This window comes from Onychostoma macrolepis, chromosome 25, assembly GCF_012432095.1.
Source record: "Onychostoma macrolepis isolate SWU-2019 chromosome 25, ASM1243209v1, whole genome shotgun sequence".
Lineage (NCBI taxonomy): Eukaryota > Metazoa > Chordata > Actinopteri > Cypriniformes > Cyprinidae > Onychostoma > Onychostoma macrolepis.
Genome location: NC_081179.1, coordinates 7,657,482 through 7,678,342, shown reverse-complemented (window position 1 = coordinate 7,678,342; position 20,861 = coordinate 7,657,482). Strand labels below are relative to the sequence as shown.

General features: G+C 37.8%; 1 protein-coding gene across 3 annotated transcripts in view; it reads left to right on the top strand.

Moving 5' to 3' along the window:
* The window catches only part of furinb (furin (paired basic amino acid cleaving enzyme) b), a 98,808-nt gene that overhangs the window by 41,274 nt on the left and 36,673 nt on the right, over positions 1-20,861 (top strand). For all 3 annotated transcript variants that reach the window (XM_058766929.1, XM_058766928.1, XM_058766930.1), the window contains exon 3: positions 13,295-13,393. In XM_058766929.1, the coding sequence (XP_058622912.1) occupies positions 13,295-13,393 (99 nt within the window). The remainder of the gene's footprint in view (positions 1-13,294; positions 13,394-20,861) is intronic.

Here is a 20,861-nt window from a genome sequence, read left to right as displayed (position 1 = left end):
GAGGCTTAAGAACCATTAGTTTAGACTGAATGTGGCCGTAAAGCACTAAAGTGAAACGGGCCTCATTAGTCACCATCAGAATGGTGTAAAATCTCTGTCTGTCAACCTTGGTGGTGTGTGAGGGGGAGAGAGGGAGTGGGAAGCAATTGCTTTATGAAATGAAAAAGGACACTGTGATTCATTCAGGAGAGCTTAGCATCTTCTCACCTCTTCACTGCAGCTCTGACCCGATCAAGATAGCGACAATATCCTTTTAGTGCTGGTTGTCATCTTCCTTACAATGGCTTACAACTGGATTTGAGGAGTGAAAGCAGCACCTAGATCAGTATGAAAAGGCTGTCGCAAGCAGGAGTAATTAGCAGATGTCGGATTCCACTATAGGTCGGATCAATAGATCAACATGGTTTTGTTGTACAGGGTATTATTCCTTTGTGCTCAACACTTAGGGAATGTTGGATCACCTTTTCTCTGCTCCACTTTAAGTTGAAAAACAATGGGGCATTTTTTACTATGGCCTTTAAATAAGACTTTTTTCTGAGTAAATTAATGTAGAGGCTGCTTCCACATATATAAATAAATGAATAAAATTAATAAATGAAAAAATAAGAGAACATAACTAAAATAATGTATAAAATAAAACAAAAAAGTATAAAATAAGTAAATAATAAAACTAAGTGAATTTGACATTTTTGTGATTTCTCACAACTGAGTTTGAGTTTAATTTGATTATTTGCACTTTTTTTGTTTCTCTTCAAATTTATACACTGCCGTTCAAACATTTTTGGGGGGGGGGGTTATGTTTTGGAAAGAAGGCCGTATTTATTTGATCTAAAATACAGTAAAAAATAATGTTGTGAAATATGTTTACAACTTTTAATATATGTGACCCGTTCTGGCAAAATGAGTCGGAATGTGCAAATTTTCAAAAATGAGTTTAACATTCTCCATTAAAATACCTTCAAAATGATATATGACTTGTTGGAATCGGATAAAAAATGACTGAGCTACAGCTGTTTGAGGCGATAGAGGCAGCAGATCTGTTTTTGAGAAAAATCGAGTTAAAGATTCCAAAGCAAAATCACCAAGCAACGTTGCATATTTTCCTCCAATTCTTTTCTTAATAATAATTACTATATTATTAATATAATATGACGTAAGCCGGTCGACAGCGACGTCATTTGTGCGCGGTGTTCAACAACGAAAACAAAGAACAACGTTAACAACAGGAGGATGAGGACACTGTGATCAGAGATGTGTTTTTGTGTCTTGCAGGGTTCACAATAATGGACATGGAATGTCGATGTAACTTATACGTCAAGCGATTGAAAGATCGGAAAGGAGTTCAAAATGTTCAAAAGTGCCTGCACTTCAGTGTCCGTCCATCTATCGCTGTTCTCCATTCTTGCGAAATATAAGTTGATGCGATGTTTACACAGTATGTGTTTACACAGCGTTTTAAATCATGGCGGGTGAGGGCGTTTTCGTACGCGTTTAGCCAATCAGCATACACTGATTAGCTCCTTTGGAACTGTTTTAGACCCTACTCTGAAGTAGGAGCTAATTAGTTCCTCCAAATGGAGTTCCGGGAACTAAAACAGTTCCTAGTTCCCGCGGTGCGAACACGCCAAAAAGTGGGTAGTTCCACAATTAGTTCGGGTACTATGAAAAGGTTCCTGCGGTGCGAAAGGGCCTAATTTGAGACAGATCTATATTAAGACCTACTGTAATGCATGGATCAAATATAATGTTACACATCAGATTTCCCCCCAACCATTAACTAAATGTTCATGTAAGACATAACAGATTATGATTGTGTGAATCTCGCCAATACTTATTTCGCAATAATGTTTTTTATAAGGGAGAACGCGCGCACACGGAAAGGCACGTCTTATGCAAGCGCTTTGCAAATGTTAGTCAGCGCGATCATTTTGTTTTCATCAGCATGGGTTTAAAAATAATATTTAACTGGTTTGGACTCATGTTGTAGAGAATTCGATATGAATATTCACAAAGCTGGAAAGCTGCGCTTTGCAACAATAGACTTACAACTTGTGGTGAGAAGCAGCAGCAGCCGTCTAGAAGTGCGCAGAGAAAAAGGTACTCCTCTCAGAAAACGTACAAATAAAGATCATTTTAGATGTTTAATTACTATTTGGAGCATTGGGATCACTAGAAGAGGGCTTAATGAACTCATTTTTGTGAAAACCTCAAATTTGACCAAAACTGACATTTTTCATTTCTTTTGCCTGTAGCTCAAAATTAGTCCGTGTGACTTCTGACTCATTTCGCCAGAATGGGTCACATATATTCTAAAATATAATTTATTCCAGTGAAGGCAAAGCTGAATTTGAATCTTGAAATCCTTCAGAAATCAAATCTGAGTTGTTGTTTAAGAAACTTCTTATCAGGGCTCCAGACGGCAACCAAAGTCCCATTTTGCAACCATTTTTTATGCCGGAGCGACTAAATTTTGTGAGCAGTCGCATTGGCACGACCACTGTTACCCAACTCATAAGCGCTGCATATGAGAAACATCAATCGGCAAACAATACAAAAGTGTAACGAAAATGCCCTGCTCATTTGAGCTGCACAGTGTGGACCGTTATCAGCTCGAACCAGTCCAAAAACTGGTCTGATCTCAGAAAAGCTTGACTCGGGAACCAGTGTTGATCTCGCAACACTGTTACAGCACAGCGCTGCGAGATTCAGCGAGAAGCATTCATATTCTGCACAGAATTCTCTGTTATAAACAGGTCAAACATCACTGACATAGAAAACCAGAAGCAGTAAGGCTAACTGTAACCATGGTGTTGTGGCAGAAATAGTCAAACGTTATTACATTATTCATTTCAGGGTTTGTACAACCTTTTTGAGAGAGAAATTTAAGCAATTTTCAATTATTTCAAGCATTTCACACAACTGTTTCCAGCATTCAATATGTTCCAATTTGAATGTTGTTTGTAATGGGACGAGTAAAATATACTGTGGTGAACAATTTTACAGTTATGTAAAATGTAAAAATACCTAAAAACACCATAATAATGTAGATGGCAGCAGTCATTCATTTATATTTTTTTCTTTTTATGATAAAATCACTATTATAAAATATCAAATCATCAAGAAATCATATTTTGTCAGAGTTCTGCACTTGAAGTAAGAAAAGTCACAAAGTGCCTCAAAAATCAAACTTTTCTTAAATTTTCAAGTTATCGGTCAGTTACATATAATACTATAAGAATAATGGTACATTTAATAAGAGTAGAATAGCCTATATTACTTTTCTATATAAAAAATTTGCACGTTACTGTTGATAAAAAGTAAATTTTGTATGCATCAACTCAAGCTCAGTGCTTTACTGTCAAATGTGTCTTACCAAAAAATAAGCGTGTAATATTATGAGTAAATGCTCTTATTAATGCAAATCAATAGTGATTTTTGATTAAATTATCTTTATTTAGCACTACCAAATCTGCTCCTGGCGCCACACTCTGTAGAATTTAGTGGTGCTCGTGCCACTGACCTCAGATGTTAGTCTGGAGCCCTGCTTATTATCATCACTTTTGAAAACAGTTGCGCTGCATAATATTTTTATGCAATTGTGATGCGTTTTTTGGAGGATTTTTTGATGAATAAAAAGATCAAAAGAACAGCATTTATTTGTAATGGAAATCTTTTGTAACATTATACATGTCTTTACAGTCACCTTTGATCAACTTAATGCATTCTTTCTGAATAAAATTATTAATTAAAAAAAAAAAAAAACTGACTCTTTTAAACAGGTTTTAGTGCCTTTATGTCCTCCAGAAACCATATTTCCTGTTGATGAACAAAATCTTTGATGAAGTGTTAGTTTGGAGTGATGCCGTGTGATCATCCTTTCACGTGGAAATCCCTGATGGTATATAATGAGTTGTTATACTGGATTAGTTCAGTCACCCTTTCGGTAGGGGTCTGGAAGACAGTGAAGATCTCACAGTTCCCACTGATCATTTCAATGAATCAAAGGCACATTCTAATGACAGTAATAACGACTTCTTATGAATAATACATTGAGAGATTAACGTCTGTGTATGCGTGCGTGTTTGTGCGCATCTGAAACTCTCTCACATCTGAGTGGAGCTGAGCAGAGTGCTAATGATCTCTCGTTTCGTCCGTGTGTGTTTGGGTAGGTGTGTGTCTTCTCCAAACTTGGAATGTCTCTCTCCGTGTCATTAGTTCTGTCTCCGTTTCCCAGGTAATGACCCCTTTCCTCTCAGCAGTGGTCTGACTTTGTGACTGTATCATTCTCTCTGCCTCTCTCATTTTGGCTTCAGACAGTCATTTGCCTTTTGATTGTGAGGTGTATCTGGTGACCTTGGACTGCCTGGTTGCCCTTGAGGAGGAAGAACTGTTCCCGGGAGCCGTTCAGCTGTCGCTACCTGACAATTTGCATTATTCTTAGACAAACTTTAATTTCGAAGACAATTTAAGTCAATGTTCTATGTTTTCTCTCTTGGAGCTGTAAAATTTTACAGTCTGAATAATCTGAGCATTTTTCCGTTGACATAAATTAACTCTCCCGTCGTGAATTCTCAGCGTTGACTGATTTGCATCCAATTTCAGCCCATATAAAATTCCTATCCATTTGTTCGCAAAGCGACACACAGTCACATTGAGGATCATGAGGGTCACTGTAATGGATAACTAATCAAGCTCGGCTGCTGTAGTGATTGCATAAAATGACACTGATAATTAGGTGAAATGGAATTGAATCTCGATAACGATCGCCAACCCCTATCATCTGATCTGGGGTCAGGTAAGGGTTAAAGCCACCTTTTTCTGTTGGCCTCAATTTTTTTTGCTCCCAGGAAAGTCATTATCAAACAGGAATTTTGCCGTAGTGACATGGCACACCTGACAGTTTGATTTCTTTCACATAGAGACAAGTGAGGTTTGGGGAGAGAAAGACGGAGATGGAGAAGAGAAGAAAATAGACTGGTGGAGAAGCAGCGAGTGTGCGGTGTACATGTTGACTCACGGTCTGTGGGGATATAGATTGAAGCGAATGTGTGATTGTGTGTGTGTGTGTCAGAGAAACAGAATAGAAACAACATGACTGCAGGAACAGAAAAAAGGGTTATGGACTGTAGAACAGAAAAGTAAGGGTTAGATTCTGTGTGTGTGTGAAAGAGAGAGAAAAATAAACGGAGTGTTATTACTGTGCAAAAGCTTTTTGAAATTGCCAGTCTGCCAATATGGCTTCTGTTGAACTGAACTGATGGCCTTGACAGAGGAATAATATATAAGCAGGCATTTTGGCTATATCACTGTGTTCTTAAATTATTAATTTGGTCTATAACAGCGTACAGCTAGGGCCAAAAATCTAATTTAAACCTGTAAATAAACAAAGGTTTTGCTTTTTAAGAATTGTCTGAGTGTTTTGTTTTTGTCCAGAGTCAGACAATGGAGTCCACATGGGCAAAACCAGCTGAAACATTCTTCAGAATATTTTTTTATTTTTGTGTTACAACTAAAGAAAGAAGTCATGCAGGTTTCTCAAGACATTTTGAGATTATTCACTATATATAGGTCACAAGTCAGATGACTCGTGGTCATTTTTAGGGAATCAAAAATGTAGTGTTTGATTCTCAAACAATGACTCTTATGAAATGATTGTTTTTAGTGAATCAAAAACATACAGTGTGACCAGTCTGGTTTGATTCCTGAACGAATTACTCTCATAAATGAGTATATGTGAGATGGTTCTTTTTAAGTGAATCAAAAGCAAACTAAATGACAAGTGCAGTTTGATTCCTGAATGAATGACTCTTATAATAATAGAAAACATACAATGCAACCAGTGTAGTCTGTTTCCCAATCAAATGATTCTTATGAGCCGGTTCTTTTTAGTGAATCAAAAACATACAAGGTGACTACTGTAGCTTGATTCCCAGACTAATGACTCTTGTAAAATGGTTCCTTTTAGTGAATCTGAAACATACAGCATGAATCAGTGTAGTTTGATTTAGTTTTTTTAATGAATCCAAAACATAACATATGCATCTTATCATGAGATATAATGCATTCTTATGTTGTTGATTAATTCCTGAGGAAATTTACTCAGTCCGATCACAATTTTGCACCAAAAAAATATTAATAAAAAAATAAAGATTTGAATATAAAGCAGTTTATTCCCCCAAATAGCCCATTCTAGCCAATTTTTTTTTTTTTAAAAAGGCATGAGAGAGAGGGATCAGTGAATGTAGTGGATGGTCACATTAGATGACATATCCTTCTGTGTTGGCTGGGGAATGTGAAAATCTGGCCCCAAGAAAGAAGTCACTCAGCAGGGGAGATAAATTACCGCCACCTTTGTTACAGTCATCTTTAAGAACTTCCTCGTTTCATTTTTAAAGTGCACCATCATTGACATTTAGCTGGAGGCTACATAGACTTTGTTAGTAGAGTGTGTGTACATGCTCTAGCTAATACACACCTATGTGCTTTCATTGCCCTTCAGTCTATCTCTGCCCTTCCTATTTCCTTCATTTTATTCTGAAAAATGTAATATTATCAAAGAAAACCTCCATGGTTGAATAAAATTCTCTCTCATCGTGGTTAGATTAATGTTGTCCCTCGTGACTGCGGAGGTAGGACAGAAATACCGTTCTATCACCTCTGTCAGCTGCTCTCAGATCTGAGTGTGTGTAAAAAAGAGTGTTTCATTTTTAAGACGAAAAAACGTAAGAAACGCAGTGAGCAGATTCATATTCTATGCATCGTCGGACCAGAGGAAATATGCAGCGTATACTAATTTAGTGAACATATTCGTCAGCCCACTGGGAGGTTTAAAACTTGCGATTCAGCCAGATGGATCCTCTTGATGTTCACTGCTGCATTCTTTGTGGTTTTATCACACACACACACATATCTTGGTTCATTAAACTCAATACTTGTTAAGCATCATCACTGAAGGCAATCAAAGGTCATCATTATGGCACTAAAGGTTGTGAATGTGCTTGCTATGGTTATTTCACAATAACTTGAATGCAAATACGAAATAAGCAGGACACACACAGACACTCGTGCTCAAATGTAGTCAATAAAAATCTTCTGTACACATTAAATTTGTTTTCCAAGAAGTGTTGTTGCCTGTCTGCTAGATGAAATGTTGAAAAATGAAAACTGTCATTGACTCACTCAAATTTTGTTTCAAACCTGCATTATTTTGTGAACTATTGCTTTAAGACGGATATTTTCATAGGTTCTTTGATTTAAAGATGAGTAGCAGAAATGCTGAAGTTGGAACAATTTAGGTTTACTGAACTCCGTGATTCAGCAATTCATGTGTATCATCACTTAAACCTCTTCACAAAGTCCTTCCATGGTGTGTTATTTGTGTTAAAAGAAGTTAGCAAGTAAATAATTAAGTTAATGTTGATAATAAATATTTCAAATATTTTGTTATTAAATCCAGTTATTTTAATTTAGCATATTAAATCTTGCATTAAATCTTAAATATTAAATCATATTTATTTGACAGAGCAAACTATTGAGATTTTTATCAGATATTTGAATCATATGAAAAGACTCTCCTTGAACATTTGTTTGTAATACAACTTTGTGTCGAAAGAGAGGAAACCACAGATACACTGCCAATATCCTCCTCCGTCCCTCACCTGGGCCTTGACTCCCTTCATTCCCCTGAAAACCAGGATTTGAAAAGGATGTTTGATAAGATTCCTATTGATCGAAGGCCATTTCTGCTACACTTCTGTATTCCTAAGGTGTGCTGCCTCCTCTGAATTTAATTTAGCCGTAGAACATCAATAGCTCAACGTCAGTGGCTCCATCGCTTACTTTGGAGCCCAGTGGGGCAGCAAAGGCTGTTATGATGATTTCCCAGAGCTGTTTTTTTTTTTTCCTCACATGTCCCTGCATCTAACATGAATCTATTCATTACTACTCTCTGCAAAGGCAATTATGAAAAATTGATTTTTATTGTTTCATGGCATTATGTAAAGCAATTATGCAACTGTACTGATGATGGTGGTGAGTAACATGATCAATAGCTGTCGCATGTTTTTCAGATGAGATGTGGCATTCAGTTTGGGAGTGCTGGAGCTGGTTACATCAGTGGACTAATTCAATGAAAACATCTCCAATGACTTGCTAAACATAAGGCTGGAAATGAGCACTGCTCCCCTGAAAATCAGTTTTAAGCAGGTGAAAGAAAAATAATTATTCTTAGAATAATGAAAGAATGCTTGAGGGAGTGCAGAGCTTATTTGGAGAATTGCACATTCAAATGGCAGTGTAGCTAAAGCCAATTAGACTTGTTTTATTTCTTTTTTATCACTCTCGTTTTCTTTTTCTTTCTTTTCCTTGCTATGTTCCTAAAGTTGTGATGCTTTTTTTTCTGATGCGTATTGCATGATGCTGATTGACTGTCTTCATGCTGCTTCTGAGAGACGGGGTGTTTATAAGGTACTTGGCTGATGTAATAAAAACGAATATGTTTGCCAGGTTGGAGGCATACTGTAACAGTGAGCAAGTGTAACCCTAGTTGACACCGTTTTACATTTGTACATTTATGTTTGTAAAATGATTGGTACTTGATACTTATGGACAAAAGTCTACATTACTGCTCTTTTTTCCCCAATGTTCTCTATACCACCATTCATGGACTGAGAGAGCTGTTATTTATATTATTTTTCTTTTCCCGAGATGAGCTGTTATTTCATCTATTTCAGATAAACCCACCCTAAATGACACACAAACAAAATTAATTGTGATTGGTCTCTTTATGCCCTCTTTCTGAATAAGTGGGCGTCCCTTAGCCAGAAGAAGCTGCATTTGATAGTTTAAATTAAAGTTAAAATTTAAGAAGTCATATCATGACTTAAACAACCTGTTGAGGTCCAAGGATCAAAGAAAGTGTGCAAAATGGTGCAAGGAAAGTTTACTAACAAAAACTGATACAAAAGTGTAGAACATGGCCCTTTTAAAGGGTCATGAAACCCAGCACTGGTTAGTTCTCGCCACAGTTTTAAAAAATGCTAAAAAAGTGGTCGTGGTGCGCTGCGGAGCGGAGCGGAGGGGGAAGAGGGGAGACAGACTACACACACAGCTTTGGGTTCAGACAGTTTCATTTCGCTCGAGTTAAAAACACAAATAAATGCACAGCTATTTGCACTCTTCATCGAAAACATATATATGAATGCGCTGTTGCACCTCTGATAACGTTTTAGGCTTATTCTGCTGCGTTTATATAAGCCTTTTGACGGGTTGTATCATGTATCTGTAAAAACGCTTACACTCACTAAGCGAATAAATCACGTTTGTACCGAACTCTTATTACATGGCAAAAACAAACACTCCTTCAATCCGTGAAAGTGTCTTCTCATAGGATAAGAACACGCAGTCTCATGAATAGTTAAATAGACACCGACCTGTCTACTATAGTCCATTGCCACGTCAAAAATTGTGATGTCAACACGATGTAGATTTTAAACCCGGAAGATGAAAATAGCGCAAAAAAGCTTCAAATTAACCAGTTTCCTCCAGCAGTTAAAATGATTGGATGCTAACATTGTCTTCTATGATGTGCAACACAAACACCTCTGCTAAAATCTCAGAAAAAGTAGTCTGGGGTTTTTTTTAAACTCTGTTCTTTTTACAGGATGCCATAATTACAGCAGTTAAGCACTGTGGTAACAAATATGCCTCACTTCTCAAAGGTTTGTGTGTGTGAACCTTTCTTCTTGTAGACCGATAACTCCTCCATCTGGATGCGGTGTTAGCAGACTGCCAGTAAAAGCATCCTCGCCATCTTTAGGTCTAATAAAGGCACAGTCTCTCAGTATGTTATGTCCAGAGGAATTGGCTCTGAGAGAAGCGAGCAAGTCTTTCAGATCTCTGGTCTTTGGGTTTATGAATTATACACTCACACATCAGGCCAAAGAGAGTAATGATGTTCACTTTCACTTCTTCTGTAGATCAAAGTTAAGGTTTATCCTCCTTTCTTTCCATCTCTCTTTTTGGTTCCCTGTCTCTCTCTCATACACACATACGCACACAAACACATTTGTGCACACAGTAGTAGTATTAAAATCTTAGTGTAGGTGATAGAGACAGAATAACTGATTCGAAGAGTATAAAAAGAGAGTGAAAAGAAGTAGAGGATGAAACAAAGTGGTGTGTGAATTCTGTGACACATCTGACAGCACATGCAGTGTGATTTGAACTGTAAAAGCTGGAAGCTGATCTCAGCCGCCAGAGTGTTAGACCCCAATCTAGTTAACAACATGCTATACAAGTCCTGCAGACCGTGACCGACACGCTGAGGCTGATCAGGGAAAAGCTTTATTGGTCACAGGTTACTGTTTTATAACACAGGAGGCTTAATGGAGCTCCTAGTTGAAAAATAACAGATAGCAGATACACAAACTATTTCTGCTGATAAGATACTAATTCTAAATGTATTATTAATTTACTTCAATTGATATTATTGTGTTTAATTATATTTATTTATTTATTTACTTAAAATGCATGGTACAAGATACTAATTTTATAATCTCTTTGATGGATTCAGGGAGTAATTTGTTAGTATATTCAAGCCCACAATTGAACTTTTGAGCATTTTACTAAAGGCAACTGGCTCATAAGTCATTTGTTCTTGAATTGAACTACACTGGCCACGTTGTATTATTTGTTTTTGTGTGCGGGAGATTGCATGCGTTGTTTTAGTATTATTTTTATGGAACCCGGTCTGTTTATCTCATCACATTCAAGTCGGACTGTAAACTCATAACTCAGATAAAATATAATTTATTTTACTGTGGCTTTGTAGATTCAACAGTTCAGCAAACTCTGGTTGACATAAAGTAAGAGTATAGAGCTGTAAAATTAATCTGAATATCAAAGCCCACATGTTTTTTTCTCTGCAGAATTTAATGAGAAATGTGTTGGCTTTTCTGACTTTTGATTGCAGGCCACAGCTGGCACAGTTTGTGACATTTTTGAGATCCTTTCTGGAGACAGTTAAAGGTGCAGTAGGAGATCTCGGAAAATGCTAACTTTAGCCTGATAGCACTGAAAGCGAACGTCCGCATGTCCTGATATTGCTGAGTTAGACGTGTTCCTGGGTCAACATATTTTGTTGACCCTGGAACAACATTTTAATCCAAAAATATAATCTTAACCATATTCCTACACCTAAACCTAACCTTACCCATGAGTAATCCCTAAAATCAGAGGAACTGATAGATGAATTACACTGATGTACAGGCACCAAACACTGATTGTAATCCTAAACTTCACAAAAATTATAAACTGGTTCTTGAAATCTGATTGGTTAATCACAATGTTGTTCCAGGGTCAACAAAGATGTTGACCTAGGAACACGTCGCACTCTGCAATATCAGGTTGTGCCGAACGTCCCACCCTCCCTGCAATCGCCGTCCAAACCCATGCCCCCTGAACGCACATACGCTCAAAGAGCAGAATACCAGGCAGAGACAACATTAAATGACTACAATAGGCTACATCAGTGGTTCCCAATTACAGTCCTGCTCTGCACATTTCATATGTATATCTTATCTCGTCCGACGGTTGTTCTGTTCAACCATAAGTCATAAATGCCCTGCGAAGTGGACATCACCAGATATTCCGCCATGATTCCAGTTCAAAGCATGCGTATATGTTCCATACAAAGGCCATTAAAGTGTGCGAGACGTGAATTTAAATTGTATTTATTTACAGAGGTATATTATGTCATACTTTACACTTCTCTAGTAAGTTTCGTCTGTGTGTGAAGACGCTGCGCAGCGCAGCCATTCTCACTCTGTCTGTACAGCGTGCGTGAACGCGCTGATGACGTATCCTGTCTGCACAAACAGGGTGCACAGAGGTATGCAAATACATACGTTGACAGGCAGGTAGGACAGACAATTAAAACGCACGGACCGAGTGTTTTGTTTGGACGAACATTTCTTGGTCCTACACCTTCCACAGAATATATAAATACAGATAAATACATTTAGACCACTTAACTTAATGATTGCTATCAGGATGTGAAGAGACTTTCAACCAGCATAACAAAAAATAATGTTTCTGAAGACAATCACCTATTGCACCTTTAAGCAAAAGTCTCCATTTGCCTTGTCTAGGAGATTGCTGTCTAGGAAAAACCATCGAGATATTAATGAGATATGTGATATTTTTTTCTTTTCTGAAGGGTTTCAGAACACCGGGCACGACTTTACCCAATTTACCCACTTCAGTCCTGCTGGTTTCAGAAAGCATTTCTGTCCCCGTATGATCCCAGAGGACACCTCTGTAGTTTCAGCGAGACAAGTAGATGATGGCAGCAGAGGTCATGTTATTGATCACAAGGACATGGAGTGTGAGAGAGAGACAGAGACGGGAAAGGAATCCAAGAGAGGCCGTCTGCAGTGAAGCGTCATGGGAACAGAAGCCCAGCAGGGAAGCGTTTTGATAAATGAACGTCATTTTAGCAAGGAGACACTTGACTGTATAGTGCAGGATCTATTCATTGACGTCACTTCTGAAAGAAGTGTGTGGGTTTTCGTCCGACCAGAAGTTGCTTTCAGCATTCTACTGGGAACAGAACAAGATGAGTAATGATAGAGGCATGATTCTCTCACACACGCACACACAAGCTCAAAGTACACAAGGTTATGAGCTGCCCAGCTAAGCGCTGGATCCCACACATCAGTGTGTGGTGGTCCAGATACAGTGAAATTTCTGCTTCTATGTGCTGCTTTATTGAACCAAAGCTTCTGTGTATCAGATTAATAAAAGAGAGTCAGATCTTTTCTTCTCCATCTCTCCTACTATTCGCCATTAGACATTTTAAAATGTGTGTATTTTGCTCTTTTTGTGTGTGTGCAAATAGTACCTGAAATTATAAAGAAATACTTCACACTTGTCACCATGTGCGTGTTATGAAAAAACCTGCCTTTCATTATTTTCACAGAATTTGTCTCAGTGGGAAGCTCTTTTTAGGGTGTGCGTGTGTTTTTAGCTCTGCTCTGTGTTTTGTATTAGGACTTTAAGAGATAAATGTATGCGGCTGAACCTTTGCTGCTCTTCCCTGAATGTGTGTGTGTGTGTGTGTGTGTGTGTGTTGGAGAGAGACATGGCCAGGTCTGTGAGCAGGTGCTGGAGTTAATGAGTGTGTTTCCCTCTGGAGTGTAAGACCATATGACCTTGTACAGCGGGTAAGACACGACTCCTTTGCAATAGCACTCTAATATATCACCTCTGTGTGTGTGCGTCTGTGTGTCCACAGGTTTTCGGGGATTATTATCATTTCCAGCACAGGGGTGTGGTAAGGAGATCTTTGTCCGGCCATCGCGGGGTTCATGTCCGACTGCACACAGAGCCACAGGTAAAGACGAGCCACAAGCAAAGTCACTCACAAACACGTCTGTACCGATGGCAAAGTGGACAAGTGAGGTGGGAAGTGAAGAAAATGTAGGGTGGGAGGAGATGAGATGAGAAGAGATGATAGGGGAGGACATGAGAGAAGGAATGAAAGAAGAAGGAGAAGACAGGAAGGGGGAAGAGATGAGAAGAGAGAACACAAGGAGATGAGAGGAGATTAAATGAGAGGAGGAAGGGGAGAGAAGAAGAGAAAACACAATAAGAGGAGATGAGATGAACGGAGAGGAGATTGGACAAGAGATGACAGAAGACATTGCAAGAGGACAGGAATAGAGTTGAGACGAAACAGAAGGTTGGAGATGAAGGAAAAGAGAAGCGACACAAGGAGAGGATATGAAAAGATATAAAACAAGATGGGAGGAGACTTGAAAGGAGAACAAAAGGAGAGGTGATAAGGGAGGAGGAGAACATGAAATGGCAAAAATAAGAAGGGAGGGAACAGATGAGACTGGAGTGTTGGAGTGGAGAGGAGACCCCATTAGAGGAGAGGAGAAGAGGAGATAGCAATGGAGAGATGAGAAGAGATGAAAAGCAAAGTGGGGTAAGGAGAGAAATAGAAATAGAGATGAGAGGAGAAGAGACAAGACAGGAAACGAGAAGAGACAAAAGGAAACTAGACAAGAGAAAAGGAGACTAGGTGAGATTGTGAAATTCTCATCTCTATTTCTCTCCTTACCCCACTTTTATTTTCATCTCTTCTCATCTCTATCTCTTTTCCTCTGCCCTCTTCTCCTCCCCTCTCGTCTCTGTTTCTGTGGGGTCTCCTCTCCACTCCAATTGTCACATCTGTTCCTTTCTTATTTTTGGAGATGAAATGAGAGGAGATGTGAAGAGAGGTGGAGGACAAGAGAACTATGAAAGGATAGTAGACCAGATGGGAGGAGACAAGAATAAAACGAGACAAGATAGGAGAGGAAAAGATAAAACAGAAAGAGATGAGATGAGAGAGAGATGGAGGCAAGAAGAGAAAATGTGAAGCAAGTGGAACACATGAGGTGGTTGGACAGGAGATGACAAAGGGGGAGAAGTGGGCAGAGGAAAAGAGGAGATAGAAGGGGGGACAAGAATAGATGAGAGGACACAAGATGAGTGTAGGAGAGGGAGGAGACAAGATGAAAGGAGAAAAAGGAGACTTGAAGAGGTGGGATAAGACCAGGCAACAGGAAAGAAGAAGAGACAACAAGAGACCAGAGGAGATGAGACAACTCAAGAAGGTTGTAGATGAAATAAGAGGAGAGGAGATGTGAAGAGAGGAAAATGGAAGAAGTGAAAGGAGAAAATATGAAAAGATAAAACACAAGATGTGAGGAGACGGAATGAAATGGGACAAGAGAGCAGAGGAACTGACGAAGCAGGAAGTTATGAAATGAGAGGGATTGAGGCAAGAAGAGAAATGAGAAGGGAGGGGAACAGATGATACAAGAGGAGGCCAGACGAAAGTAGAGGTCATTAGCATGCCATGACAAAGTAGTTGGGCCTGAGTCTCAGATGGTTGACTGACTGTGATTATTGGTGTGTATGTGTGTGTGTGTGGTAGTACTAAAGTGCAGGACTCTGGCTATGCCGATAAGTTATCTGAGAGCAGCACAGGCATTCCGAGCGACTGCATATTTGGGCCGCTGGCTGCAGGCTTCCATAGATCTCCTGCTGACAAGCCTCTTATCTTCACTCTCTGAAGCTTCAGACACTAGTTAAAACTCTGTGCACACTCTGGAGATCCAACTACACGGCTAATACTGATGCCCTCCCAGACCCCACCTGCCCACCAGACGCTAGCAGAAGAGACCAGATGACTCCTAACACTGATCCATGACAGCGGAAAACGAGAGAGGGGAAGATACAAGCTGGATTGCTGCTCCCTTGTGTGCTAGCCTCTATTTATGCAAGGCTAACAGCATCAGGGTTCCGCTCTGGGCCCGTTTCTGTTGCAGCGGGTCAGGCATTCTTGTTGCCAGGGTTCATCTTGGCACAAGCCTCACACGTACAACACGCACACATGCATCGCCTGCTCTGCATTCCGAGGTCAGCACGGTTTTATGCTAATGAAGCAGATTTCTGAAGGCTGCCGCTTGTAAGCACATTCCCTCCAGCGACCGGAATTTATACAAAATTGAATGCAGGTACTTGATCGCCTTCTCCCTTGCTAACCGGAATTTCATTCGCTCGCAAAAACTCAAAGTGGACTTCTCAGAAGTTTGCTGAGGAACGAAGGGCAGCAAGATGTGAAAGGAACAGGAAATGCATTCTTCCTCCAAATCTGACCTGGCCTTGCTCCACATTTGCTGTTTTCATTATAAATTTAGCCCAGCGCTGGCATTACTGCAAAACAAGGGCATAAAGGACGACTCACTCAAAGGATTTCAAGTGTACGTGTGTGTGTGTGTGTGTGTGTGTGTTTGTGTGAGAGAGAGAGTGTGTATGTGTGTGTGGTGTTTGTGTGAATCGCTCTCATCTTTCGGCAGAACACTAGCTGTGAAAGCTTGCTACTCAAATGAATATAACAATGACAAAAAGAGTTGTATTAATACACTGGAAGGATTAAGCTCAGTGTTTTGCACTGATGTGCAAAAAGTGCACATACAGTACACAGCGGTTTCCAGAAGATAAGCCTTTGGTTTAGCTTGAACCGCATTACATTGTCATATGGTCATGTGAGTTGGCTCCTGTTGTCATGACACAGACACAAAATATTGTTTGCTACATTTTGTTTTCTAGACAACCATTTTTTTTTTATACATATCAGAATGATTTCTGAAGGATCAACATATCAGAAAGATTTTTGAAGGATCATGTGACATTCAAGACTGGAGTAATTGCTGCAAAAAATTCAGTTTTCCAACACAAGATGAATTTTAAAATACATTAAAAGAGTTAAAGCATGTCAAAACAGTTATTTTAAATTGCAATAATATTTCACAGTATTACTGTTTTTACTGAATTTTTTTATTAAAATAATTGCAGCCTTGATGAGCATAAGAAACATTTAGTTTATATTTTTATTTAAATATATATACATTTAATAAAAATAATATATATATATATATATATATATATATATATATATACACACACACACATATATATACACACACACACATATATATATTATTGCTTTCAAAATTAGCACGTTAACACAGGCGATTCATTTCTTCAGTTTAACATGTTAAAATTATTTAATGCGGTTAACACAGGGGCGGGCCCTAGGGTTGGCCACCCCACTCATAACTGCTAATTCTGTCTCTTTTTTTCTCGACAAGAAGTGTATTTATTCAGTCGCAGAACATCTTTACGAGCACATCAAACAGGAGACGTTTCAGACGTGCGCTTCAACTTCACTTCAGCGTCAGGCGCAAGTCAAACGTGCAGTGGCTAAGCAAACAGCAAAAAAAGGCCAGAAATGTCCATGGAAAAATTGTTTTTAATTCCACGTGCCACAAATTCCAAAAAGGTGTAACAAGGACCATAGCAAAATGTCCATTGTAAATAAAGAGTTTACTCAAGGAAAAACAAGGATAAAAAAGAAAAGAAAAAAAAAACTAACAAAAGAAACGGTTCAAAATACGTTCAAAACTCAATTCATTACAAAAATAGGATACACAGTTGGCTACTGATCCAATAAACACCCTTCCTTTTCTTCCAAACATTTCTCTGTTCTTTTATCATTTTAATCTCCTCCTTCATTTTCAAACTGACCAATCGTAACCCCTCATCAGTTACTAACTGTATATTATACAAGTTACAGAGGATTTATAAGCTTACAGACAGCACCTTAATAATCATCACCTCTAACAAGTTGTATTATTACCTTGAAAAGCATCAAACATATAACCATTCATGAAATTTAGGCCTAAGGACCGACTCCTCCCCTTCAGGGTAACATATAGTCGGCTTCCTGTTTGCAGGCCCCTCCGATTAGGCAGCTCAAGGAACCGGTAAGACAAAAAGACATGAACATTAATATACAAACATTGTTTGTCCAACTTCACCCTGAATATTTCACTCTGTTAACAGTCACCATGGAATGTGCACCTTTCATGTGACTTCTACTTGAGTAAACTAACAAAATAAAGATCTTCCAAAACATTTTGGTCTGGGTTTTTCTTTGAGCTGTAACATGAGTGCTACATCACAGTTTATGTGAAGATTGTTTTAAGTTCACTTAAATTAGAAGTTATTTTTAAAGTCTAACAAATGTTAAAATTGATTGCTCTTAATTATAATGTAAAGTTGAATGGCTATAGTCAATGGTTAAATATTAGGGGGAAACATTTGTATAGGGACATCAGTATTAATTGGTGTCAGTGATACTAGCCTCCAGTCATAAAAAAGATGCCATTAAACAAATATTAAAAATATACTGTCTTTATGTTGTTTGTATATTAATTTGAAGATTGAATGTGAAATTATTGCAATATAAAAGTATATTTAAAAACTTTAATGTTAGGTGGGATTCATCGCGATTAATTTCAGAAAAATAAATTTCAGCACTAATATACAGTGGTGGAAAGAGTACTGAAAATTTGTACTTAAGTACAAGTACTGTTACATTGCTGAAATAATACAATTATTACAAGTAAAAGTACTGATGTCAAAACAGTACTTAAGTAAAAGTACAAATTACTCATTTCAAAAACTACTCAGGGTACTAGTTACTAGTTACTTTTTAGCAGCAATATTTAATGAATTACCAAAAAAATTCATATCTTCGCTTCTGGGTCCTAACGCTCTGCCAGATACCCCAAGAAAACAACAAACTGTGCTAATATACAATATAATACTGAAAAATTATAACCCTAACCTTTATCTCCATACTGAAAACCCAGATGGCCAGACAGTGATTCAGCTAAAATATTAGTGTCTGAGACACTGTGAGCACGGAGACTGTAGTGTGCACAGCAAATTTTTAAATGCTTAGCTTAAATATGTAATATTAATTAAATTGTGCTCATAAATGGCTGCTGAGATAGTATTCTCAAGTGAAATAAGTAGAGACCCGGAAACTGCAGTCCTTACATCATGATTTAACAAGAGGATTCTCCCCAAACCTTCAAACTGATGTCATCAGAGCGAGAACGCCATTCCAGAGCGGAAGCAAAATTTCAGGTTTTGATTAAATATTACGATGGCAGACAATTTTTTGTATTGACTTGCACGGTTTAATTATTCACCACAAGACTAGTAATGTGCACTAAAAAAGTAAGTAGGGTCATTTTTGATTTCATGACGACTTCATTTTCAATACCTCTGGCAAAACTACCACATACTGTATACTGCCATATAGATATTTCAGTATTTCAAATTGTTTTGTCTATCCATTTTTTCAAGGCAAACGTTATTTCAAGCTTTGAGTGGTTTAATCCAAGTCTTCTAAAAAAAAAAGACACGTTCACTTTATATGATGAACAGATTTTAATATAGGCTTTTATTTACATAGCCTACATATAAACATTGATCCATTACCATTACAAAAATCTCAATCTTAAACATTTGCTCATTCTGTGTATTTGTGTCTTTAAAATAGGGTAAAATTGTAAAGCAAAGAAGCTTGATTTCAGATTTGATTTCAAACTGAACTGAATTTACAAAAAAAGACGAGTACACAGTCAGTAATAAAATTATAAAACAAATTAACTCAATTCAGTTGAGGTATTCAAAATATGACAACACTGAATTTTTATAAGCAGTGATTTAAGAGCCATATATGTTATTTATTTAGATAAATGGAACATCAGATGGCTTTGACCTGTAATGTCTGTACAATGTAGTGATGCAGTTACACAGACTAGGATATTTATATGTACAAATCAGACAAATACCCCATTCCGAAACATTTCAAGCATAAATTTACATTGTTAAGAAATTAAAGTTCCATCTTTCATATTGAAAGACTTTCTGGTGCATTTCACTTACAGTCAATAAAATGTCCAGTAGCATTTTAATTGGTCAGGCGTGGATCTGTTCTGAATGATAACTTTTGAAAAAGTTTAATCTAGGAGCAAAGAGAAATAATTTCTACTATAAAAGCACGGAGAGATCGCGATTGCACACAGTCTGAGTGTGCATAAGCAATATCGGAGTGAAAGGACAGGCAGTTCATTTGTATAAATTAGGCCTATTTGAGAGCTCGCATCCAGTTTTCTGCGATTACATGACTGTGTTCTCATGTTACAAGTGCTCGCCACTTTTGTGTGGAAATCATTAAAATTATGTGGAATACCTGCAATCCTGCGCAGACATTCAGACTCTGTAACTGATGCATGTCAAATTCGCTGTCGGAGAGGAGAGAGACGCAACAGAAAATGAGTAATGGAACCGTATCAGATATTTGAGAATCGGTATCAAAATATAGATATTTAGGATAACACTACCATGTTGTTTGTTTCTCAAAACTTTTACTCCATAGTTGCGCTGAGCTCCCTCACTGTCCGATCAGATCTTCAAAAGCTGCTGCTGCTGTAGCGGCGACTTTTCCCGGTTCAGATATCAGGGCTTTTATTGGTCCGTTTACGGTCGGATATCTTTATTGGCTACTGAAATGCCGTCAAAGGTTTGAATATCAATTCAAATTGGGCGTACTCAATAACGAACTATGATTTAAATGTAACGAAGTAGATTATTTTGCTTAATTTGTATTTAAGTACAAGTAAAAGTACAGCTTTAAAAATCTACTCAAAAAAGTACAAGTACCAGAAAAAACTACTTAATTACAGTAACATGAGTAGTTGTAATTCGTTACCTCCACCACTGCTAATATATATATATATATATATATATATATATATATTATTACACTAAGAAGGTTATGGCTGTATCTTTAAGTACATATGGGGTTTACGTGCAACAGACATCAGTTTTCTGTAAAACAGGTCTCATCGCTTCCAGTTCAAATGTTTTGTATATGCTTTGTTGAATATGGAGCTGTTTTACTCTAGATACCTTCAAAGGAGATTCCAAAGATCATAACCAATGTTGATCGCATATGCAGATTGTTATGTAAAAGTGCAACATTCAGATATTAAAATTAGAATAAAATGCAAACAATAAAAACAACTAGCTAGGTTAGCTGATTACCTTAAAAGTCAGAATTCAGCATCAGTTCATACTGCTCTTAATGCTTTCTCCAACAAACGGATATGATTAGACCTGTTTTGTGGGTTGGTCAGGTGATGTTCGACGTATACCTCATTGTCATATGAGCAAAAAGTTATTCAAATGATTTAAATTTTATTAACCTTAGAAGTTTGCACGTTAATATTGCTTTCGAAAAGTACACAACATATCTCATTGAGTGAGGGAGTAATCACAGGCAATTCATTGCGGAATTCTATTCATCATTCAGACCATCTACTTGTTTGACTTGTGAGTCAGTTTAATTGATTCATGAAAAATGAAGTTGCAAATTGGACGGTATG